Here is a 26966-nt window from a genome sequence, read left to right as displayed (position 1 = left end):
TATATTGAGTCTCGGAGCTTTTGCGGAGGATTCCGCTCCCACAAATCCACTCTGGTATCCAGCGGTGCTGGGTAGGAGTAACGGATTAGTGGATTTTGGTTGTCCTTTTCCCTGGCGGTTTGTCCGCACATACTTCTGGTTTAAGTTTAGTTAGCTTGTAGCCCCTGGCCTGGTTGTTTAGTCAGAGGGCCCCTTGTTATCACCCTGTCTCGGATTTCCCTTTGTCTCCCATTAAGACCTGAGGGGGCATCGGAGTTGGGCAGACATAATCCGCCCTTCAAACGCGGCTGCCATGGGCTCAAGCAACCATAGTCTCGCAGGGGATTTCTGATAACACGGGCGAGACAACGGAGTTAGGGCGCCAGGGGTTACTAGGCTTTCCTGCTCCCGTAACCAGCATTCCCTTCCAGTACTCAGGCCTTTGTCATAAAATCTCCTCTGGTCAGAAGTACTGGAATCATAACACTCAGCAGGGTGTCTGTGTGTTTCTAGCTAGTACAAAGGGTTTCTGTGTATTTCAAATCACTCAAACAGCTTGCTTATATATCCAGGTTAACCAGTTGTATATCATTACAGTGTTACAATTCTAAGGTTTACAGTGTAAGCATATTCTGTGTTTAAAGTTTATAAAAGTACTGTCTGTGTGTGCGCTCGCAGTGTGTATTCCATACACCCAGCGCAGTGTGTGTACGTTACTTGCGTACCACGTGTGAGGCCTTCATACGCAAATAGCGTATGAAGTGCGTAGCATGTGCACGAGGTTTAGCGGCCACTACGGCTACACGGTATTAGTATATAGCTAATGTTAAAAGGTAGATATCTGACTCTATCAATTGGGGGCAAGTCCGGTCCATCTCATATCCGCAGTCAGGCGAAAATGCGCAGACTTTATCGACCAGCAAAGGGAGGAAAGGTAGTATCTTGTAGTGCTGATCAGATGAGAGTCTGCGTCTGATTCTTTTGGCTTGTAGGGATGCTGGTGGAATCCGAGGAAGGTAGGAACATTAAGCTATTGTCTTTGTAAATCTGGTTTTTATTTCTATTTGGTGCCAACTGCACACGCAGATTGGATGGCTTGTCTGTTTAAATAGGTTTAAAAGTATTTTTAATCGCTCTGCATAGCGTGATAGTTTTTACCTAGGCTTAAAAATAACTGCAGGGGCTGGCATGATGATTTTCTTTGTGACAAAAGGAGCCGCATGGTCTGTCCCCCATTTTGTGTAACCCTCATGGAGGTGGAAGGGGGAGGAGCAGCGGCCATTTTGGGAAGGTCAAATTTTTTTTTCCTAAGCAGCTGATTTTCAGTTGACTCAGGAAATAATCAGCCATCCATTGTCAAAAAGAAATCATCATTTAATTCGTTTTTTTTTAATGCACTTGTTTAGTCCATGTCATGGTCAATCATGAGTGGTTCAGATAGAGTTTGATAAAAGTTAATAATAAAATAAATATTTGATTTAGGAAATACACAAATAACACAAAGTAGTGTTTTTTGTTCTTTTTGTTTTTTTGTTTTGTCACTGTCTCCATTCAAGAGCCTGTTTAACTCTGCTACTTGTAAGATGGGCCATTGAAATGCAAATGAACCTGTGTAACAGGGTTTTGGGTTTTTTTCTCCCAGCAGTGAAGGAAATCGCCTCCACAGATGGTTAGAAAGCACATTCATATGCAAATTAGAAGCACTGAATAAGGTCTCATATATGTAATAGTGATTAGTACATATATGTAATATCTATATGTGCGTGCTTACATCAATGTATGTTATTAGATTAATTTAGAATTGCATTTTCATTTGTGTATTTTCACGTATCTCACTTTCCTGTTTGCCATTTATCATTGATAACGTGCTGAGAAAGATTTGTTGCTATTTGTAGTTAAAAGTAAAAATAATACGTAAGGAAGTAATTTGTAAAACACGCACACGGCTTGCCTAAGATACAAGGAAGTTCTGTGTGGTGTTCAGTAGATGATTACAGTTAAAGGTCATTTACATTGATAAACGTGTTAGTTGTGTTACTGTGGACATACCTGGCTTGCGTACACGTGTCTCTAACAAGGGGCAGAACGAGTGTACGCGACGCAAGGGCCGACGCACGGAGCGTATATTACGCAACGGAGCGTCTGGGTACGCCCACATGATACAAAATCGCACGATAGTATTGTTTTAGTAGGCGATAAGGAGGCAACGCGATAATAGCGCACATCAATCTCAGTGTCCAAAATTTTAAGCTAATAGATCCTTCTCTAGTTGCAACTCCTCTGGACTAGACTGCGATACTGAATGAAAGGGATTTCTGCGCAGAAACAAAAGTAAAAAGTATATGAGGTGAAAGTGTGTGTATACATATATAAGTATTTTCTCATTTTTGGGTGGAACCACAGGAAATCGAGTTCTCGTGAGGAACATACGTGTCAGTGACGGCACGGTGGCTTGGGAGGCATCCCTTGTTAAACATATATAGGAGCATTAGAGTATAGCAGACCAGGAGGTCTACTGTAGCACAGACCAGGAGGTCACGGACCAGGAGGTCCAGGTACAGCAAACAAGGAAGTCCGCTATAGATAAGAGTCAAGAAGCACAACACCAGGAAGGGTTGGTGCGGTACCCATATAGGCCATTAAGCTCCGGCTGAAGGAATTCGCAGCCACAATTTTCGATTCCATTGGTCGTTCCGCACATAAGATTAGTTGCTTATGTGCAGTACGATTGTACCGCACATAATTGTGTGCATTAGTTTGTAACTTGACCCAGTACCGTTTGCGTACGCTAGAGGGGTCATAAACACTATTTGTACATTCTAACGTGATTTGTGTAACTTTTTTTATTTTAAGGGAGGTTCGCTGGTCACTCGGGAATTCTCTAACAACCGATACTTGCTGGGGACGGGTAACCTACTCCCACACGCCCCAGTAAATAAAGGTTCATAGGGGCCCTAGGTTGGGTACAGCAGCTCTGAGTCAGTGATTGCAGTACTGGCCAACGTGGGCGAGAAGTGAGTGGAGGTACTCGGTAAACTTTCACCGTCGGCCTACCCCGGACATCTTGGTTTTTGTAAGGGTTCGCTGAAGACCCTGATTTGAAGGTCAGAGGTAGTGAAAGCAACACCTGCAAAGATGGGGGCCAGTTGTTCAGGTAGGGGGCGATCAACCCTGGTTCAGGTTGATTTAGTAAACCCGCCCATAAGGTCGGCAAGGTCTATAACATGTGATACAGACCAGGAGGTCCGAGATGGATCACACACAGAGGTTTTATTCAATGAATGGGAAAGAATGACTGTGCATGATGGGGAAAAGTTCCCATGGGTAGGCAGTTTTAGCCCAGAGGTGTTACAAAATCTAAGTAGAAGGATATGTCTCATTAAATCTGCAAAGAGACGGATCAAATATTATGATTGTTTACAGTTATGGCAACGGGAAAGTGAAACACAAGGAGAATTAGCTTATACAGCTGACTCTCACTTTGGTAAGAAAAATATGGCAACAAGAGAGAAGGTGGTTACAGAGAGTGGCACACTGGTGTATGATAAAAATGCACTTAGCAACTGTATTATAGATGATAAGAGTAATTGTAACAAATGTAACAATGATAAAAGTAAAACTGTTAAATGTACAACTGTTAACCTGTTCAAGTCGCACCCCATGTTAAACTTCCCTCAGGCTTACAAGCAAGAAAGTGAGCCCAGCACGATGTCGGCACCGTTTCCAGCAGTCATCACACAAGACATCCAGGTGGACGCGACCAAATCGGTAAAGGCAGTAATCAAACCCCCTAACGGAGGGTCAGGTGAGGTCGTGTCCACAGGTACGTACGGTGTTATATATCACGCACAAACAAATGCACCGCATAGAGAGATAGCGGTTAAGGTATTAATGAATGGTTTAAAGGAAGTACTGAAAACAAGGGTACAGACCACCAACCCAAACTGGAGGAATATCTCGGTGACTGCATTAAGAAAGTCCGCTGTTGGGCATGAGCAAAACATCAGCAAGCACAGGGAAGCACAGAGAGGTAAGAAGCCTCAGATCCCTGTGGGTAAGTCAAAGGTAATAAGGTGTTATAATTGCCAGAAGGAAGGTCATTATGCACGAGATTGTAGGTTTAAAGAACCACAGAAGGTATATAAACCCCCTAGACAAAGACATGAGCAAAGTTATGACACACAAAATTGTAATCAGGGATCATATAGGAAGAAGTTTGGGCCGCACCTGTAATATGCAGTCAGGAAAGTTGATCATTAGGACTGGTAGTAAACCTGAGGTTACAGTTAATGATATTGGGAGGTCAGTTCCTTGTAGACACAGGAACGGCCGGGTAAAACGTTGAAATTTATTTGTAAATGTTTCTTTTTCCCCATCTCTGACGTTCATCGGCAGAACTCAAACATCACATAGCTACTTGGTCTTTGCAGAAGTCTACCTAACCCCAGTGTGACCTACCGACATCGGTGTGTCCTGGCCAGGCACAGAAGGGTGGAGTGTGGAAATACTGGTGGGGAGGGGACTGCGCAAAGATACCAATGGATGTGTTGGTGTGACAGCCTGATGGTGAACGGAAGATCTGACAATGTTTTTTTGTTTGTTGCTTAATGCAAAATGTGATGAATTGTTCTCTCTCTCGTTTTTTTTTTTTCCCTCTTCTCTCTCGTGTTCTCATGCTTTAAAGATGGTATGTCACACATCAGTTGGACAAATGGTAATGCAAGATTTTTGCTCCTTACAGAAAGATCGCAGATTTGGAAGGAATATTGTATCACCGGAATGTTCGTTTGGAAGACTGAGAGACAGCACCTTTGAGATGACAGCAGAGCAAGAAGAACAACAAGACTAGAGGACAAAAGCATCATAACATTTTTTCTTTCCCCTCAAAGTATTTTTTTTTGTGCCCCCATTACAAATTTATCTTTCTCCTCCTGTAAGATGGACTCGCCCCAAGAGACTGCAGTCCGTGTTTTCCTGTTGACCATGATGTTGACCAGAGCAGTCTGTTTCGGTGAGAGTACCAGTGAGGTCGAGAAAGGATCCGGAATGGGTTTCTGATGACTGAGACGGAGCCGTAAATTTCCAATAGCAACACAATCACCAAGCAAAGGCTAGCATCCAGAAAACGATCTAGCTGTTAGGCGCCGGGGTCCGCTTGTCTGCGCGGCCCGGCGCCTAGCAACTAGAGACGCCGTGCGCGTACAGCCGCCGGCTCCCTAGCAACGCTAGACGCCGGGCGCGCTGAGCCGCATGGACCCTAGCAACGGGGACGCCACTGGCGGACCGCGTTCCCCGTTGCTAGGCTTTAGGAAATTAAGATATTCACCTGCTCTCTGGCCGTGCAGCAAGGCAGCTGCACGGCATTTATTCTAATCAGCCTTTAGCAGCTGATTGGAGGACTCCTTGTTAAATATACTCCCAGGGCTTCTCACAGACGCCGGTAATAGCTTCCTGCATGCTGCCTTTGTTTGCTGAGAGTCTGTTTCCAGTCCTGCTGTATCCGGTCATTCCAGTCCTCAGAAGTCCGGTATTCGGGAGTTGTCATCTCATCCCAAGAGGTCGTTTGGTTCCCTGGAGTCCTGACTGATCACCGTTTTATATCCAGTGGTGTTCGTGAGTTGCGGCTCTGCCGTGTGTTGCGGCTCAGCCGCTTTACCTTTTATATTTTGTGTTTGGAGCATTTGCGGAGGGTTCCGCTTCCACAAGTCCTCTCTGGTACTCGGCGGTGCCGGGTAGGAGAATTGGACAAGTGGATATTTTGGTTGTCCTTTTCCCTGGCGGTTTCTCCGCACATATTATAGTTTTGAGTTTGCTTAGCACCTGGCCTGCTTGTTTAGTTAGAGGGCCTCTTGTTATCACCCTGTCTCGGGTTTCCCTTTGTCTCTCATTAAGACCGGGGGGCATCGGAGTTGGGCAGACATAATCCGCCCTTCAAACGCGGCTGCCAAGGGCTCAAGAAACCATAGTCTCGCAGGGGATTTCTGACAACACGGGTGAGACAACAGAGTTAGGGCGCAAGGGGCTATTTTCCTGTCTTGCTCCCTTCCCCAGCATTTCGTTCCAGTGCTCCGGTCCTTGCCATAAGATCTCCTCTGACCAGAGTGCTGGAATCATAACACTAGCAGCCATGTTATTTTTAGACATTGTGAAGGATTGTTAGCTAAAGAGAACTACATCTGTAGGCATTGTGACAATATAGTTGAGGATGGGTGCATCAAGAAATGTCAGTCCAGTTTTAATATCCACATGGACCGGCATCCATTGAGTAACTATCACTCCTTAGTGGGTAAAGTGTTAAACCAGACAGACTGTTGGGTATGCTCTCAAGTACCTCAAGGTCATAGCAAATCAGAACTAGTACCATTCCCTTTAACTATAGGAGAGGTACTTGAGCTAAGTGGTGGGAGGCCAGTGGACAAGAGGTTTAATATCTCTAGTCCTCCTAGTTTGAAGCTCCACCAATATCATGTGGATAGGTCCTTAGTATGCTTTAACATTTCCAATCCCCGAAAGCCGGGAAATTGGGAAGTGTCATGGAGTAATCAAACCATGACCTTTTCATACAGAGCCGACAGAATGCCCATAGACACAGAACTTATACGCCAGATAGCCGACCATAGAAAATTTTTCCGGTATAGGTACCCTCTAGAAAGTAGGACCATGCGAGTTGGAGAAGTATCACCAGGATACTGTGCACATATCGTACAAACAGATACGTGTACTAAACAGATGGGAGAATTAGGGTTAGGAGATTTCACATGGAAAATTTGTAACATGGTAATGTCATACTCCGTCCCATATGTTCTCCCCGATGATGCATATTTCATATGCGGGAGGAAGGCGTATAAGTGGCTTGCCCCAAACTCAGAGGGATTATGTTATATTGGAAAAGTACTGCCTGAAATAATGACTGTAACCCATAACAAAATGAAAGACATTCACCGCAGTGCCCAAGCTCCTTATACTCACACTCATTACGAGCACGTCGTTAAACGGCACCTGATAGAGAGGACAGAGCATCCGGCCTCTGATCTGATCCATGAATCCACCGGGATTCAAGTTCTACTCGCGTTAGATATCACTCGTACCGCCAGAGGAGTGATAAATTATAGATATATATCTGCGCTTGCAAATTTATTAGACAATATCACCGAAATGTATGACGACACATTCAGGTACACTGGGAAAGAGTTACAAGCCTACAAAACAGAACTGGTTCAGCATAGGATGATTCTCAATTATCTCACAGCTGTGACAGGCGGGTATTGTGTTACCCTAGCAACTCAATATGGAATAAAATGCTACACGTATATCACAAACAGCACGGAGGACCCGGCCGAGGTCATAGACCAAAAGATGGATGACATCTTACAATTAAAATGGGAGTTCCGAAGAAGACATAATCTCACTCTCGCCGCTGTGGGTAATGAGCTGACCAGTTGGGTGTCATGGTTAAACCCACGAAATTGGTTCTCTGGTTTAGGAGAATGGGCCCAAGGTATTATTATGGATGTAGGGAAATTTCTTTTGTGTATTCTAGGAGTCGTCATATTGGTTGGACTGATATTTAGATGCGTTCGGGCTTTAACGAAGTGTAAAGGTAGTACTAGAGTGATGAGTCTGAGGAGCGAGGACACTGTAATAACAACAACTAATTTGATTTATGACCCAACGATAGAGACAATGTTGTGATGAAAATGTGATTCCACGGTCCGTTTCTTTCACCCGTTTCTCCTTTGTTTTCCTCCAAGGTACAAAGACATCCGCTTGGAAGAAGAATTTGACAACCTCTTTTATACAGACCATTGATGGACTATGCCACAGACCCCCAATATCCCTAGTGACTTTAAATTTTTACGATAGCCCAAATACTTTAGAGACTGTAACTTTATGGACAATGGAACAACTTTTGCTCGCTATTTATAGCAAAAGCATCGAGAGACATCAGACAACATGTACATCAAGACAAGACATCAGACAAGACCTCAATCGGCGAATGCATATTAAACTCACATAGTTTATGACTGCATTTGTACTAATTACTTCTTATCTTCACCTCTACAACCTTCAGGTAATGACACACATAGTCGATAGGGAATATAGACACAGATATCAGCACTCACATACCCCCCCCCATTCATGTATCATCAACTAAAATGTGCTCCCCCATTTGTTGCAACCAAAAGCCGAAAAGAGCTCGGTAAAGTTTGACAGCCCATCCACAGACCCTTAATACGGGATAAGAAGGATTCAAATGTATACTTCGCAATACCTCGAAGCTTGATTTAAAACACGTACGGCACGATGATATATGACCCCTCAAACATGGATTCATACACACATGCTTCTACTATCTCACTAGGTCATACCTTTTTCCCACCTTCTCCTCTCCTCCCTTTTCTCAATCATAAAATAGTACTAACATGATGGTATATATTTTTCTTTTTGAATTGTTTTAGGAAGTGGCAGTTATTGATGACTGCCAAAGGGTGGACTGTCAAAGTCGGAAAAATATCATGCTACACGTTGCCATATATTCCCCATGCGCTTGCCCGCTGCACATGCACATTCTCTCCCGTGCGTGCGCATACTCGCAGTTGCGTGACGGCGCCTCCTCGGCCATGCGCTCGAGCGCATGGTATGTGCATTTACGGTAGAGTTTGTGTGCGTCTAGCGGGCGACTCAATCGTTACATAGTAAATCCAAATAGTATGTTTTATAGATAATGTTCCCCTTAATAATAACTGTAAGTTTGTTTATTGTGACTGGTCCCTGGACAGAGGTATTCCTCTTTGCATGATATGAAGGGTCAGATAGGATTTGAGCAGTGGTGTTTGGTACCTAACTAAAGAACATTTTATTAGCAACAATCCGGTGCTGGTTAGGTAAAGATTAATCGCTCCTGCATATAGTTATGTCTATTAGTAGTTTCTGGACATTTATTCATTGTCCATGTGTTGGAAATCCTGAGTTTCCCTCCCACCTGAGCAGTCTGAAATAGTCACAGCCCACCTGTTCAAACAAACCTATGACCTTTTGTTGTAATATGAAGACAGATTCCTGTGTCCAATGAACAATGAGATTATAGGTCCCTTTGTAGTGTACTGTATGCAGTGTATATAAGGACAGCCAGCCTGGCCAGCTCATTCTCTCTCTCTCTCCACACAACGGTTATCATCTTTGACTAACTCGGAGCGGGTACCCGGACTGCGCAGCGAATCATTCCCAGTGTGTAAGTTCTCTCTGTGACCATTCTTATTAATCTCTGACTGTATTGTGCCACGTTCTCTCTCTCTCTCTCTCCCCCTCTCATTGTATGTTATTGTTTGTAATTGTGCTGCTATTGTGTATTTACGTGTAGTTATTCTGTTAGATACTGATGTTAGACTGTAGAGTATAAGCTGTAATTGTGTTTCCCCTTTTGATATATCTAAAAGCTCGTTAGTAAAGGTTTTGGAGCCTCAGCAGGGTGTCTGTGTGTTTCTAGCTAGTACAAAGGGTTTCTGTGTATTTCAAATCACTCAAACAGCTTGCTTATATATCCAGGTTAACCAGTGGTATATCATTACAGTGTTACAATTCTAAGGTTTACAGTGTAAGCATATTCTGTGTTTAAAGTTTATAAAAGTACTGTCTGTGTGTGCGCTCGCAGTGTGTATTCCATACACCCAGCGCAGTGTGTGTATGTTACTTGCGTACCACGTGTGAGGCCTTCATACGCAAATAGCGTATGAAGTGCGTAGCACGTGCACGAGGTTTAGCGGCCACTACGGCTTCACGGTATTAGTATATAGCTAATGTTAAAAGGTAGATATCTGACTCTATCAACCTCAACAAATTAACAGCTAGAATGCCAAAGGTCTGCAATGCTGTAATTGCTGCAAAAGGAACATTCTTTGACGAAAGCAAAGTTTGAAGGACAAAATTATTATTTCAAATAAAAATCATTATTTCTAACCTTGCCAATGTCTTGACTATATGTTCTATTAATTTTGCAACTCATTTGATAAATAAAAGTCATTTTTTTTCATGTAAAACACGAAATTGTCTGGGTGACCCCAAACTTTTGAACGGTAGAATATATATATATATATATATATATATATACTGTATGTGTGTATAGCAGGTGGGAAAGATAGCACTCTCTAGTCTTGTTCAACAACTCAAAAAAAAGGGTATTTAATTTATGCATCACACTATGCGAAGCCTTTACCTGAATGATAGCAGATGCGTTCGCGGGGCAGAACAAGGCGGCGACGCGGCTTGTGGGGGCATCGACTCGCGTTGGGCAGATCGTGTCGGTAGAAATGGGGGCAGGTTCGGGGCAGCCACGTGACATCACATCCGGCCACTGCAACCTGAAAAATGGCTGCCCTGTGTCAGCCACTGCAGCCTAGCTGCAGAGGAAGGGGGGAGCTTCCACAAATCAGTGGTGCAATCACAATTACATAGCAATCATCAATGCTGCAGGTTATTTGCATGCTGGGGGGACTTGCACTGTGCTGGGTGGCCCCCAGCATGCGATCGCAACCAGCTGCAGTTTTGCGAAAAAAACACAAAACTGCAACTGAAGCTGAATGAGAGCCAAAGAGGGTTATTCAGAGTTGCTAGGAAACCAAAAAAGTTAGCAATTGGGCAAAACCATGCTGCACTGCAGGTGGGGCAGATGTAACGTGCACAGAGAGCTAGATTTGGTATGGGGTGTGTCCAAACTGAAATCTAAATTGGAGTGTTAAAATAAAGCAGCCAGTATTTACCATGCACAGAAACAATATAACCCACCCAAATCTAACTCTCTCTCTCACATGTTACATCTTGTTTTTCCCAATTGCTAACTTTTTTGGTTTGCTAACAACTCTGAACAACCCCCTATGTCTTCAACCAGCCATTTATCACATTTTGTGTTCTGCTCAAATTCCACTGATTACCATCTGCTGGAATTTCTGTAGAGTATTCCTTCCCCCTTCCCCCTCTTCTTCCCGTTTTGGTTATTGAATAGCTCAGTTGTGTATGCAGCAGTATAGCAGTCTTCTACTGGGCCCTAGCTAATGGGCTATACAGTGCTATACTTAGACATTTTGGTGCCCTGTGCCAAAAAGAGAATTGGTGCCAGTGCCAAATTAAGGTCCACATGGGCCTGGAGCTGAGATGTAGGAAGGGCATATTTTGTGCTGTTGTAGGTAGTGTGATCAGCGCCGTAGAGAAGTTCTCCTGGGTGGGAAGAGGGGTTGTGGTAACATACTATATCACTGCACTACCTCCCCACACTACATCACTATGCTACCGCCCCACATTACATTACTGTGCTACCTCCCCACACTATTTCCCCACACTATACCACTATGATACTTATTCACACTACATAACTGCACTACATCTCTGAAGTATATCACTACGCTACCTCCCCATACTATATCTCCACACTATTTCACTGCACTACCTCTCCAGACTATATTCCCACACTACATCTACCTACCCACACCACATTACTGCACTACCTTCCCACACCACATTACTGCGCTACCTTCCCACACCACATTACTGCGCTACCTTCCCACACCACGTTACTGCTCTACCTTCTCACACCACATTACTGCGCTACCTTCCCACACCACGTTACTGCTCTACCTTCTCACACCACATTACTGCACTACCTTCCCACACCACATTACTGCACTACCTTCCCACACCACATTACTGCTCTACCTTCTCACACCACATTACTGCGCTACCTTCCCACACCACATTACTGCACTACCTTCCCACACCACATTACTGCACTACCTTCCCACACCACATTACTGCGCTACCTTCCCACACCACATTACTGCGCTACCTTCCCACACCACATTACTGCGCTACCTTCCCACACCACGTTACTGCTCTACCTTCTCACACCACATTACTGCGCTACCTTCCCACACCACGTTACTGCTCTACCTTCTCACACCACATTACTGCACTACCTTCCCACACCACATTACTGCACTACCTTCCCACACCACATTACTGCGCTACCTTCCCACACCACATTACTGCACTACCTTCCCACACCACATTACTGCGCTACTTTCCCACACCACATTACTGCGCTACCTTCCCACACCACATTACTGCGCTACCTTCCCACACCACGTTACTGCTCTACCTTCTCACACCACATTACTGCACTACCTTCCCATATCAAATTACTGCTCTACTTCCCAACACATTATTGCACTACCTTTTAACACACTATTACTACACTACATCACTACACTACCTACCCACACTACTTAACTGCACTGCCTCACCACAATACATAACAGCACTATACTACCACCCCACTCTGCACCACTACACTACCTACCCATACAACATTACTACACTGCCCCTACAGTACATCACTACCTGCCTACCATACTACTGTACATCACTACACTGCCCCCCTCAATACTTACCATACTACATCAATACTCTGCCCCCCCTCACTAACTACCCATACAACATCACTCAGTGCCCCCCTTCACACACATTACATAACAGCACTAACTCCACACACTACATCCCTGCAATACACTCCACTGACCCTCTCTCCCACTACATGAGATCATACCCTACACAGGCAAGTTACCTGTAAGGAGGATTTATCTGTCTCTTACCTCTGGTTCCTGGCTGCAGGCACAGAAGCCCCGCCTCCAGAGAATCAACATAGAGAGGACAGGCTCAGATAGGACAGCGGGTAAGGAGTGTCAGGCCTGAGGATAGGGGTGGGAGGAAGAGACGGCAGCTGGGGCTATAGGAGCAGGAGGGGAGCGGGCCTGGTCCTGGAGGTGGGAGGGGCTATCTGGACATCTCTGCTAGTCACAATGCAACAGCAGCAGGGCAGTCCATGGAGGGACCAGCCACAGCATCCCAGCATGTCACGCGCGGTACACCAGCAGAGGTGAGCAGGAAGGCGGGAAGGACTTTGCACGGGGGTAGAGGAGAGGGGTGTTGATGCCAGTGAGGGCGGGGCCTAGGACGCTGCAGGCTGCAGAAACATTTGCTTCCTATCTACAGCAGCACAGAGATCTGCAGAAGCTGTGGGCCTATTCCGGAGAGTGGCCCTGGAACTGCAGCTCCATCAGCCACATTGTTAAGCCAGCACTGGACATGGCCCCAAAATGGGGAACATGTTGTAAAGCCACGCCCACACACTTGAGGCCACACAAACCCATTCCACCAATGCCACACCCTTTCAGACAGGCGCACCTCTGATGCGTGAGTGTCACAAATCAGACCCATCAAAAGCTGGGAGTTATGTAATATAGCCTGTACATTGCACAGTTCAGATGTTTATAACCTTAATGGTGCACTCACTCTATCCTCGGTCAGTTCTTTCTCTGGCTTCATTAGCACCACACTCTGATCCACCACCCTCAGGCCACAGAGAGATCCTGGAGCTGCCTGAACATGGAGCAATACATCTGATCCTGGGAGAACCTCATCTGGGGAGAACCCGACTGATACCTGGAAAAGAGTGAAGACAGTGTAATGGGAGAGGAGACTGACTTAACAACATCAACCCTCCATCTATGATAAACAGCTTTTCTTCTCTATATTTGGTTAACATTTTGTACAGTTAGAGGTGTAACAAACATTTTGTATGAGCATGATTCGCAACATACAATATTTAATGTTACTGAGCACATAAAATGTTGCACACTGTTTATGACTGAAAGTGATATAAATGGTATAAGGGGCTTAGGTTTGAGAATTGTTCTGACATTTGTTAAAACAGATAATTGTTACATTTTGAAGGCACAGAATAGATATACATACTGTAAAACAGGAAAATATGACATGAATGTGATATCCACAGTCTAGCTTTATACGAGAGAGAGAGAGAGAGAGAGAGAGAGAAACACCTTCCTTTGGACACAACTCATAACAGATAAAGAACAGATGCTCTTTATCTGATATGGCTTGTGTCCTGAGGAAGGTCCCCTTTTGTTACAGAAACGTTGACTTCTAAATGATGACCACTCTTTGTAATAAATGTAACTCTCTTTTGCAAAGTCTCTGGTGAGTGCACTCTACTTTTTGCAAAAAGACTACATATACAGTATATATCATCTATATATATACTGTATATATCTATAAAGAGAGAGAGAGAGAGAGAGAGAGAGAGAGAGGGGGGGAGGAGAGGGAGAGAGAAAGAGAGAGATAGAGAGAGAGTGAGACTGTTGGTTTATTCACCTTATTCTTTAAACACCTTAACACGTTGAATGTTGCTGAGTCTGCCAGAATCTCTCCATTAGGTAGGAAAATGTACACAAGTGCATGAAGTTTTGGTGATATCCCGGCACTCAGTGGGAGCTTCAAAGTGACCTCACCATGAAGATCTGTGAAACACATACAACACAAGGAAGGAGAACGTTATTTAAAAAAATCCACATCAGGACTTCCCAACTTTTTATTATTCAAAGTCTCATTAAATCCCGGTGCTTTGGCAACACTTTTGCAGCGGTTCTGCTATGTGCAGATTTACGAAGGCCAAATCATCTGCAAAACCACAGAGAATGCACACTTTAGAATAGAACAGAACTAAATATCAGAAAATCTAAATAGAAAATTTTGTGCTTCTGTTTTAAGACATACAATATGCCATGCAGCGTTAGTGAGCCGCCAGGTCCAGTGCAATTCTGCCAGTGCCAGGAGTCCTTTTTTCAGTTGTTGCCATAAATGCACCTTAGTTGCATGCAATGGGATAGGACATGCCGGGATTAATTTGTGCTGATTAATTTGATATATAACATACTGTATATTGTGTGTGACTGAGTCTGTATACGGAGCACTTTCGGAACTTGTATTGGAAAAAAGCTGTAGCTGCTACATTGTAGCACTTCATATACAGATTCAGAGACGCATACGGATATACTGTACAAGTGTCACATATAGCACAGTCTCCTGGAGAGTTGCGTTGCAACTTAGATGCATTTTTGTCAAAAAAGACATGCGACGCTAGGAGAGCCTCATGGGACCTGGCGTGCCAAAAGGGTCTGTTTGGCACAACTGCAGCGATGATGTATGACAATATGTGTTTGGGGTTAGCATTACCACCATGTAAATGCATTTGCAACTAATATCTATCTATTTATCTATAATTTTTCCCCCACCTTCTGGAGCAATTTTTTTTAAATATGGAAAGAATGTATATAGTGGCCATCTCAGTCTCCTGACCTCAATATCATTGAGCCACTCTGGGGGAGATCTCAAACGTGCAGTTCATGCAAGACAGCCCAAGAATTTACAGGAACTGGAGGCTTTACCATCTGAGAAAATAAAGAGCCTCATCCACAACTACTACAAAAGACTTCAAGCTGTCATTGATGTTAAAGGGGGCAATACACGGTATTAAGAACTGGGGTATGTAAACTTTTGATCAGGGTCATTTAGGTAGTTTCTGTTAGGCGCTGCGGTCCGGGACATCCTCCCGGCCCGGCGCCTAGCAACTAGGGACGCCGAGCGCACTTAGCCGCCGGGTCCCTAGCAACGCTGGGACGCCGTGCGCGCTGAGCCGCCGGCTCCCTAGCAACGCTAGGACGCCGGGCGCGCCGAGCCGCCGGGACCCTAGCAACGCTGGGACACCGTGCGCGCTGAGCCGCCGGCTCCCTAGCAATGCTAGGACGCCGGGCGCGCCGAGCCGCCGGGTCCCTAGCAACGCTGGGACGCCGTGCGCGCTGAGCCGCCGGCTCCCTAGCAACGCTAGGACGCCGGGCGCGCCGAGCCGCCGGGACCCTAGCAACGCTGGGACACCGTGCGCGCTGAGCCGCCGGCTCCCTAGCAATGCTAGGACGCCGGGCGCGCCGAGCCGCCGGGACCCTAGCAACGGGGACGCCACGGGCGGACCGCGTTCCCCGTTGCAGGGTGGATTAATCACTATGCACACATGTTTCTGGTCGTGCAGCAGGGCAGCTGCACGACATTGGTGGTAATCAGGCTCTGGACTCTGATTGGGGAATTCCCTGTTAAATGCCTTCTCAGTGTCTCACACAGACGCCGGTGATAGCTTCCTGCATGCTGCTCATGTTTGGTTTAGATCTGTTCCTGGTCTGCTGTGTCCAGTCATTCCAGTCTTCAGAGTTCCTGAGTCTTGGTGTTTGTCATCTCATCCCAAGGAATTCTCCTGCTCCTCATTTACCTGTGACACTCTATTGAGGATCTCGCTTGGTTTCGTGAGTGACGGCTCTGCCATGTGCTGTGGCCTAGGCCGCTTAATATTGTTTGCTGGTTTTGGAGCATTTGCGGAGGTATCCGCTTCCACAGTCCTCTCCGGTACTCGGCGGTGCCGTGTAGGAGAGTGGACAAGTGGAGTATTTTGGTTGTCCTTTTCCCTGGCGGAGATCCGCACATACTTTAGTTTTAGGTTTGTTAGTAGCCCCTGGGCTTGTTGTTTAGTTAGAGGGCCCCTTGTTATCTCCGTGTCTCGGTTCACTATTTGTCTCCCATTAAGACCTGAGGGGGCATCGAAGTTGGGCAGACGTAATCCGCCCTTCAAACGCGGCTGCCATGGGCTCAAGAAACCATAGTCTCGCAAGAGTGTACTGACAGCACGGGCGAGACAACGGAGATAGGGTGCCAGGGGCTAATCCAATTCCTTTCCCCTTTCCCAGCATTACGTTCCGGTATTCAGGTCTCTTCACATAAGATCACCCCAGACCTGAGTACTAGAATCATAACAGTTTCTGTTGTCATTATTATTTAAAAAGAGTAAACACAGTTGTTTGACAATAAATGGCTTCACCCAACCACTAAACATGAGTGAAAGAAAAGTTTGTGAGTTATCATTCATATTCTCTGACAAATGGCCAGAAAATCACAAATTCTGCTAGGGTATGTAAACTTATGAGCAAAACTGTATATATATATATATATATATATATATATATACTGTACAGTGCTCAAAGTGGCCTGGTATACACAGGTATGGTATACTGGCACTTCAAGCACTGACTGAAGACCCCCGCCGCCGCAGCTTTTCAAATTCAGCGCTATTTACACACCAATTGGAGCACTAGAACCGGCAGCCAATCAGGATCGGTCCGTGGCAGATTTAAAATGGTGGCGGTCATGGGAGCCGTAACGAAGGCCACCGACCATAGCCTCCTCCTTCACACTGCTGTCCATCGCGTTCAACCTGTATTTTGTATTAAGTTGAGTTGATTTTACTGTACCTGCTGAAGAATGTTTTATGACTAGTTAACAACTACAAATCATGTTACACCCAGATTAACAACGTCAATATTTTAAATGTTGTAACCTTGGATATCCTTTTCAATCAGAAATTCATCCAATCCCCTTTTAAATGCATTTACAGAGTCCGCCATTACCACCTTCCCTGGCAGGGAATTCCAAATCCTTATTGCCCTAACAGTGGAGAACCCTTTTCTCCATTGTGTACAGAATTTTCTCTCCTCCAGCCTCAACGAGTGCCCACGTGTCCTAGACAGAGTTCTTTTAATAAATAATTCCTCTGATAACTCTTTGTGATGCCCCTTTACATATTTGAAGACATTAATAATGTCTCCTCTAAGATGCCTCTTTTCCAGTGTATACATGTTCAACCTAGTAAGGCTTTCCTCGTAATCCAGTCCCTCTAGGCCTTTAATCAATTTAGTAGCTCGCCTTTGAACCCTTTCTTTTTTATACCGGGGTGCCCAAAACTGAACACAATATTCTAGGTGCGGACGTAACAGTGATTTGTACAGCAGCAGAATTACATCCTCGTCCCACACTCCCTGTCCCTATGTGTCCCTGCTGTCACTCTCCTTGTCCCTATGTCCCTTCTGTCACACTCCCTGTCCCTATGTCCCTGCTGTCACTCTCCCTGTCCCTATGTCCCTTATTCCAAAGAGTAATAAATTTTCTAAAATGCGCAATAAATGTTAAAAAAGGCAGCCGTCACATATAAGTAAGGGAACACCACATCCCTATTAGTATAATCAAATGAGAAAAATTAAAATAAAATATGTGCATAGGTGCTCTTATAACAAAGATGAATACCAAGGTGTTATAATACAAAACACACTTTTTAATGAAACTACAATAAAATGTAGAAAAGTATATACAACATATATGATTGCACTGATCCCAAATAGATTTCTCACCCTTTAGAGGAATTGCAGTGGGCAAAGAGCTTTTATTCTAAAAGCAATAGGGTCCCGGTAGGATAACATGGCACCGCCGCAAGAGGCTTGTTTCCTTATCCATGTTGTCTAAACAATGCGTTTCGGAGAAAATCTCCTTTTTCAAGCTTGAAAAAGGAGATTTTCTCTGAAACACGTCGTTTGGACGACATGGATGCTGTTTGTGACTGATTCACTGTTGAACTCCCTACTCAACCTCCAAGGAAACAAGCCTCTTGCGATGGTGCCGTATTATCCTACCAGGACCCTATTGCTTTTAGAATAAAAGCTATTTGCCAACCGCAATTCCTCTAGAGGGTGAGAAATCTATTTGGGATCAGTGCAATCATATTTGTTGTATATACTTTTCTATGTTTTATTGTAGTTAGTGATGTGCACCGGACATTTTTCGGGTTTTGTGTTTTGGTTTTGGATTCGGTTCCGCGGCCGTGTTTTGGATTCGGACGCGTTTTGGCAAAACCTCACCGAAATTTTTTTGTCGGATTCGGGTGTGTTTTGGATTCGGGTGTTTTTTTTCAAAAAACCCTAAAAAACAGCTTAAATCATAGAATTTGGGGGTCATTTTGATCCCATAGTATTATTAACCTCAATAACCATAATTTCCACTCATTTCCAGTCTATTCTGAACACCTCACACCTCACAATATTATTTTTAGTCCTAAAATTTGCACAGAGTTCGCTGGATGGCTAAGCTAAGCGACACAAGTGGCCGACACAAACACCTGGCCCATCTAGGAGTGGCACTGCAGTGTCAGACAGGATGGCACTTCAAAAAAATTGTCCCCAAACAGCACATGATGCAAAGAAAAATGAAAGAAAAAAGAGGTGCAAGATGGAATTGTCCTTGGGCCCTCCCACCCACCCTTATGTTGTATAAACAGGACATGCACACTTTAACGAACCCATCATTTCAGCGACAGGGTCTGCCACACGACTGTGACTGAAATGACTGGTTGGTTTGGGCCCCCACCAAAAAAGAAGCAATCAATCTCTCCTTGCACAAACTGGCTCTACAGAGGCAAGATGTCCACCTCATCATCATCCTCCGATTCCTCACCCCTTTCACTGTGTACATCCCCCTCCTCACAGATTATTAATTCGTCCTCACTGGAATCCACCATCTCAGATCCCTGTGTACTTTCTGGAGGCAATTGCTGGTGAATGTCTCCACGGAGGAATTGATTATAATTCATTTTGATGAACATCATCTTCTCCACATTTTCTGGAAGTAACCTCGTACGCCGATTGCTGACAAGGTGAGCGGCTGCACTAAACACTCTTTCGGAGTACACACTGGAGGGAGGGCAACTTAGGTAGAATAAAGCCAGTTTGTGCAAGGGCCTCCAAATTGCCTCTTTTTCCTGCCAGTATACGTACGGACTGTCTGACGTGCCTACTTGGATGCGGTCACTCATATAATCCTCCACCATTCTTTCAATGGTGAGAGAATCATATGCAGTGACAGTAGACGACATGTCAGTAATCGTTGGCAGGTCCTTCAGTCCGGACCAGATGTCAGCACTCGCTCCAGACTGCCCTGCATCACCGTCAGCGGGTGGGCTCGGAATTCGTAGCCTTTTCCTCGCACCCCCAGTTGCAGGAGAATGTGAAGGAGATGTTGACGGGTCACGTTCCTATTGACTTGACAATTTTCTCACCAGCAGGTCTTTGAACCTCTGCAGACTTGTGTCTGCCGGAAAGAGAGATACAACGTAGGTTTTAAATCTAGGATCGAGCACGGTGGCCAAAATGTAGTGCTCTGATTTCAACAGATTGACCACCCGTGAATCCTGGTTAAGCGAATTAAGGGCTCCATCCACAAGTCCCACATGCCTAGCGGAATCGCTCTGTTTTAGCTCCTCCTTCAATGTCTCCAGCTTCTTCTGCAAAAGCCTGATGAGGGGAATGACCTGACTCAGGCTGGCAGTGTCTGAACTGACTTCACGTGTGGCAAGTTCAAAGGGTTGCAGAACCTTGCACAACGTTGAAATCATTCTCCACTGCGCTTGAGTCAGGTGCATTCCCCCTCCTTTGCCTATATCGTGGGCAGATGTATAGGCTTGAATGGCCTTTTGCTGCTCCTCCATCCTCTGAAGCATATAGAGGGTTGAATTCCACCTCGTTACCACCTCTTGCTTCAGATGATGGCAGGGCAGGTTCAGGATTGTTTGGTGGTGCTCCAGTCTTCTGTACGCGGTGGCTGAATGCCGAAAGTGGCCTGCAATTCTTCGGGCCACCGACAGCATCTCTTGCACGCCCCTGTCGTTTTTTAAATAATTCTGCACCACCAAATTCAATGTATGTGCAAAACATGGGACGTGCTGGAATTTGCCCAGATGTAATGCACGCACAATATTGCTGGCATTGTCCGATGTCACAAATCCCCAGGAGAGTCCAATTGGGATAAGCCATTCTGCGATGATCTTCCTCAGTTTCCGCAAGAGGTTGTCAGCTGTGTGCCTCTTCTGGAAAGCGGTGATACAAAGCGTAGCCTGCCTAGGAACGAGTTGGCGTTTGCGAGATGCTGCTACTGGTGCCGCCGCTGCTGTTCTTGCTGCGGGAGGCAATACATCTACCCAGTGGGCTGTCACAGTCATATAGTCCTGAGTCTGCCCTGCTCCACTTGTCCACATGTCCGTGGTTAAGTAGACATTGGGTACAACTGCATTTTTTTAGGACACTGGTGACTCTTTTTCTGACGTCTGTGTACATTTTCGGTATCGCCTGCCTACAGAAATGGAACCTAGATGGTATTTGGTACCGGGGACACAGTACCTCAATCAAGTCTCTAGTTACCTCTGAATTAACGGTGGATACCGGAACCACGTTTCTCACCGCCCAGGCTGCCAAGGCCTGAGTTATCTGCTTTGCAGCAGGATGACTGCTGTGATATTTCATCTTCCTCGCAAAGGACTGTTGGACCGTCAATTGCTTACTGGAAGTAGTACAAGTGGTCTTCCGACTTCCCTTCTGGGATGACGATCGACTCCCAGCAGCTACAACAGCAGCGCCAGCAGCAGTAGGCGTTACACTCAAGGATGCATCGGAGGAATACCAGGCAGGAGAGGACTCGTCAGACTTGCCAGTGACATGGCCTGCAGGACTATTGGCTTTCCTGGGTAAGGAGGAAATTGACACTGAGGGAGTTGGTGGTGTGGTTTGCAGGAGCTTGGTTACAAGAGGAAGGGATTTAGTGGTCAGTGGACTGCTTCCGCTGTCATCCAAAGTTTTTGAACTTGTCACTGACTTATGATGAATGCGCTGCAGGTGACGTATAAGGGAGGATGTTCCGAGGTGGTTAACGTCCTTACCCCTACTTATTACAGCTTGACAAAGGCAACACACGGCTTGACACCTGTTGTCCGCATTTGTGTTGAAATAATTCCACACCGAAGAGCTGATTTTTTTTGTATTTTGACCAGGCATGTCAATGGCCATATTCGTTCCACGGACAACAGGTGTCTGCCCGGGTGCCTGACTTAAACAAACCACCTCACCATCAGAATCCTCCTTGTCAATTTCCTCCCCAGCGCCAGCAACACCCATATCCTCATCCTGGTGTACTTCAACAGTGACATCTTCAATTTGACTATTAGGAACTGGACTGCGGGTGCTCCTACCAGCACTTGCAGGGGGCGTGCAAATGGTGGAAGGCACAAGCTCTTCCCGTCCAGTGATGGGAAGGTCAGGCATCGCAACCGACACAATTGGACTCTCCTTGGGGATTTGTGATTTAGAAGAACGCACAGTTCTTTGCTGTGCTTTTGCCAGCTTAAGTCTTTTCATTTTTCTAGCAAGAGGATGAGTGCTTCCATCCTCATGTGAATCTGAACCACTAGCCATGAACATAGGCCAGGGCCTCAGCCGTTCCTTGCCACTCCGTGTCGTAAATGGCATATTGGCAAGTTTACGCTTCTCATCAGATGCTTTAAATTTTGATTTTTGGGTCATTTTACTGAACTTTTTTTTATTTTATTTTACATGCTCTCTACTATGACATTGGGCATCGGCCTTGGCAGACGACGTTGATGGCATTTCATCGTCTCGGCCATGACTAGTGGCAGCAGCTTCAGCACGAGGTGGAAGTGGATCTTGATCTTTCCCTATTTTAACCTCCACATTTTTGTTCTCCATTTTTTAATGTGTGGAATTATATGCCAGTATCAATAGCAATGGCCTACTACTATATATACTGCGCACAACTAAAATGCACCACAGGTATAGAATGTAGATGGATAGTATACTTAATGACGACACAGAGGTAGGTACAGCAGTGGCCTTCCGTACCGTACTGCTATATATACTGGTGGTCACTGTGTCAGCAAACTGCAAAACTAAACTGCACCACAGGTATAGAATGTAGATGGATAGTATACTTAATGATGACACAGAGGTAGGTACAGCAGTGGCCTTCCGTACCGTACTGCTATAAATACTGGTGGTCACTGTGTCAGCAAACTGCAAAACTAAAATGCACCACAGGTATAGAATGTAGATGGATAGTATACTTAATGACGACACAGAGGTAGGTACAGCAGTGGCCTTCCGTACCGTACTGCTATATATACTGGTGGTCACTGTGTCAGCAAACTGCAAAACTAAAATGCACCACAGGTATAGAATTAGAATGTAGATGGATAGTATACTTAATGACGACACAGAGGTAGGTACAGCAGTGGCCTTCCGTACCGTACTGCTATATATACTGGTGGTCACTGTGTCAGCAAACTGCAAAACTAAAATGCACCACAGGTATAGAATGTAGATGGATAGTATACTTAATGACGACACAGAGGTAGGTAGGTACAGCAGTGGCCATCCGTACCGTACTGCTATATATACTGGTGGTCACTTTGTCAGCAAACTGCAAAACTAAAATGCACCACAGGTATAGAATGTAGATGGATAGTATACTTAATGACGACACAGAGGTAGGTACAGCAGTGGCCTTCCATACCGTACTGCTATATATACTGGTGGTCACTGTGTCAGCAAACTGCACAACTGAAATGCACCACAGGTATAGAATGTAGATGGATAGTATACTTAATGACGACACAGAGGTAGGTACAGCAGTGGCCTTCCGTATCGTACTGCTATATATACTGGTGGTCACTGTGTCAGCAAACTGCAAAACTAAAATGCACCACAGGTATAGAATGTAGATGGATAGTATACTTAATGACGACACAGAGGTAGGTACAGCAGTGGCCTTCCGTACCGTACTGCTATATATACTGGTGGTCACTGTGTCAGCAAAACTCTGCACTGTACTCCTCATATATAATATTATACTGGTGGTCCCGACTCCCCAGTCCCCACAATAAAGCAGCACACTGAGCACAGATATGGAGTGTTTTTCAGGCAGACAACGTATACTGGTGGTCACTTTCAGCAAAACTCTGCACTGTACTCCTGCTATATAATACAGCTGCTCCCCAGTCCCCACAATTAAGCAGTGTGAGCACAGATATATTATGCAGCACACTGAGCACAGATATGGAGTGCTTTTTTCAGGCAGAGAACGGATAAAACTGGTGGTCACTGATCAGCAAAACTCTGCACTGTACTCCTCCTATATTAATATAAAGCTGCTCCCCAGTCCCCACAATAATATAAGCAAGCACAAATATTTGCATCAACTCAACAATGAATAAACGGAGAGGACGCCAGCCACGTCCTCTCCCTAACATTTCCAATGCACGAGTGAAAATGGCGGCGATGCGCGGCTGCTTATATAGAATCCGAATCTCGCGAGAATCCGACAGTGGGATGATGACGTTCGGGCGTGCTCGGGTTAACCGAGCCATACGGGAGAATCCGAGTATGGCTCGGACCCGTGTAAAAAGGGTGAAGTTCGGGGGGGTTCGGTTTCCGAGAAACCGAACCCGCTCATCACTAATTGTAGTATCATTAAAAAGTGTGCTTTTTATTACAACACCTATGTCCCTTATGTCACACTCCCTGTTCCTATGTTCCTGCTGTCACTCTCCCTATCACTCTCCCTGTCCCTCAGTCACTGTCCCTATGTCCCTGCTGTCACTCTCCCTGTCCCTATGTCCCTGCTGTCACTCTCCCTGTCCCTATAGCCCTACTGTCACTTTCCCTGTCCCTATGTCCCTGCTGTCACTCTCCCTGTCCCTATGTCCCTGCTGTCACTCTCCCTGTCCCTATAGCCCTACTGTCACTTTCCCTGTCCCTATGTCCCTGCTGTCACTCTCCCTGTCTCTGAATTTTGGCTAATTCCGTGTGGCATAATATGAATTTCAACTCATTCCGTGTGAATTGGGGCTCATACTGTGTGGCTTAATGTGAATTTTGACTCATACCATGTGGTATAATGTGAAGTTTGGCTCATATCGTGTGGCATATGTGATTTTCGGCTCATATTGTGTGGTATAATGTGAATTTTGGCTAATACCATGTGGCATATGTGAAAGGGGCACCAGTACTAGATAGTATAAGGGCTCCTACTATTGTGCATAATGTGTATAAGGGTTATCTAGTGTGGTAAACTACACTAAAGGACATGCCCCCTTTTGAGTGGCCCCACCCCCATTTCCAGAGCGCCCGCGTCTTCGACGTGCGCATAATTACAGCCTTCACTTTTCAATACCCCTACTTCAAAATTTCCAGTTTGACCCCTGTGTATATATATATATATATATATATATATAAAAGAAAAAGAATGGAGGGCGCAATCGTGAGTAATAAATCACAAGTACTTTACTGACAAATAACCACTCACATACATTTCAATATAGGGTAACCGGTGCAATGAAGAAAACCAGTGCAGCCTCCGGACTGCTAACACTGGTAACCGTCGCTGCTCCTTTGGTCCCACAGTCACTGTAACATTCAGCTCTACGGACTTCACAACATAAACCTCACACTCCGGTACTCCGGTCAATGGGTATCACGTCACACGTCCTGCTGGCCACGTCCTGTGTGGCCAGCAGGACGTGTGACGTGATACCCATTGACCGGAGTACCGGAGTGTGAGGTTTACGTTGTGAAGTCCGTGGAGCTGAATGTTACAGTGACTGTGGGACCAGAGGAGCAGCGGCGGTTACCAGTGTTAGCAGTCCGGAGGCTGCACTGGTTTTCTTCATTGCACCGATTACCTTGTATTGAAATGTATGTGAGTGGTTATTTGTCAGTAAAGTACTTGTGATTTATTACTCACGATTGCGCCCTCCATACTTTTTCTTTTACATGACTTGAGGAGTACGGTAACTCCTGGAGGAGGATTGCGGCAACATACATTTTAATATATATATATATATTTATATATCTTGTACCTGCTATCCTGCCTAGAGGTTTTCTGAAAATCATGTGGCACTCCGGCCCCCTAGAAGGGCAGGTAAGTCTCCTGGAGGCGGTGTCTCCCCCCTTCGTAAACTTCTTCCCCTATTCACCCATGTGAGCTGGGGACGTGAGCTGGGAGTGTCAGTCAGTGAAAGTGGGGATGTGAGCCAAGAGCGGCAGGCAGTGAAAGTGGGGACGTGAGCTGGGAGTGGCAGGCAGTAAATGTGGGGACGGGAGCTATCAGCAGCAGGCAGATAAAGTGGGGATGTAAGCTGGCAGCAGCAGGTATTATAAGTGGGGATGTGAGCTGGGAGTGGCAGGCAGTGAAAGTGGGGACATGAGCTGTCAGCAGCAGGCAGTGAAAGTGGGAATGTGAGCTGGCAGCAGCAGGTATTAAAAGTGGGGACGTGGGCTGGGAGCGGCAGGTAGTGAAAGTCTGGACGCGAGCTGGGAGTGGCAGGTAGTGAAAGTAGGGACAAGAGCTGGAAATGGTGAAAGTGCGGATAGGAGATGGCAGCGGCAGGCAGTGAAAGTGGGGACGTGAGCTGGGAGCAGCAGGAAATGCAAGTGGGGACATGAGCTAGCAGCGGCAGGCAGTGAAAGTGGGGGCGTAAGCTGGCAGCGCCAGGCAGTAAAAGTGGTGGTGTAAACTGGCAGTGCCAGGCAGTGAAATTGGGGATATGAGCTGGGAGCAGCAGGCAGTGAAAGTGGGGATGTGAGCTAGCAGCAGCAGGTAGTGAAAGTGGGGACACGAGCTGGGAGCGGCAGGTAGTGAAGCTGGGGACTTGAACTGGGAGCGGCAGGTAGTGAAAGTGGGAGCAAGAGCTGGAAATGGTGAAAGTGGAGATAGGAGATGGGGGAGGCAGGCAGTGAAAGTGGGGATAGGAGCTGGGAGCGGCAAGCAGTAAAAGTGGGGATGTGAGCTGGGACCGACAGGCAGTGAAAGTGGGGATGTGAGCTGGAAGCGGCAGGCAGTAAAAGTGGGGATGTGAGCCAGGAGCGGCAGGCAGTGAAAGTGGGGATGTGAGCTGGGAGCGGCAGGCAGTGAATAATTACTATAATTATTACATTTTATTTATAGGGCACCACAAGTGTTTCGCAGCGCCGTACAAAGGACAGTACAGGGAGACAAAACTTAGCATTACAGTAAATAAATAACAAAAATAGAGTACAGGTAACAAAGAGCACTACAATTCTCAAAACATAATACAGCTTAGATGTAAGTAGCGAGGGGGTAATCATTGTACAACTAGGGGAGATGAGCCTTTACCAGTAGGAGAGAAAGCAGGTAAAGATGGTCGCTGAGTAGGAGAGATCTGCGAGTGAAATGTGTCGAGAAGAGGGCTTTGACAACAAGAGAAAAGAGGGCCCTGCTCTGAAGAGCTAACAATCAGATGACATAAGGTGCAAGTAAGTGGGAGGAATCCTGATGGCAGTATGCAAGCAAAGCTGAGATGTTCAAGGCATGGGGCAGGGGGATGGAGGAGCAGCCTAAAGACTAGGTTATGC

At 45.7% G+C, this 26966-nt stretch overlaps 1 protein-coding gene across 1 annotated transcript in view; it reads right to left on the bottom strand.

The window, feature by feature from the left end:
• The window catches only part of LOC135056672 (alpha-2-macroglobulin-like), a 258698-nt gene that overhangs the window by 124902 nt on the left and 106830 nt on the right, over positions 1-26966 (bottom strand). Inside the window, exons 14-15 of the mRNA XM_063962122.1 lie at positions 14200-14345; positions 13321-13470 (exon numbers count right to left, since the gene is read on the bottom strand). Of these exons, the coding sequence (XP_063818192.1) occupies positions 13321-13470; positions 14200-14345 (296 nt within the window). The remainder of the gene's footprint in view (positions 1-13320; positions 13471-14199; positions 14346-26966) is intronic.

The sequence above is a fragment of the Pseudophryne corroboree genome, chromosome 3, assembly GCF_028390025.1.
Source record: "Pseudophryne corroboree isolate aPseCor3 chromosome 3, aPseCor3.hap2, whole genome shotgun sequence".
NCBI classification, from domain to species: domain Eukaryota; kingdom Metazoa; phylum Chordata; class Amphibia; order Anura; family Myobatrachidae; genus Pseudophryne; species Pseudophryne corroboree.
Note: the sequence above shows the minus strand (reverse complement) of the source record. Positions and strands in the feature narration are given on the sequence as shown.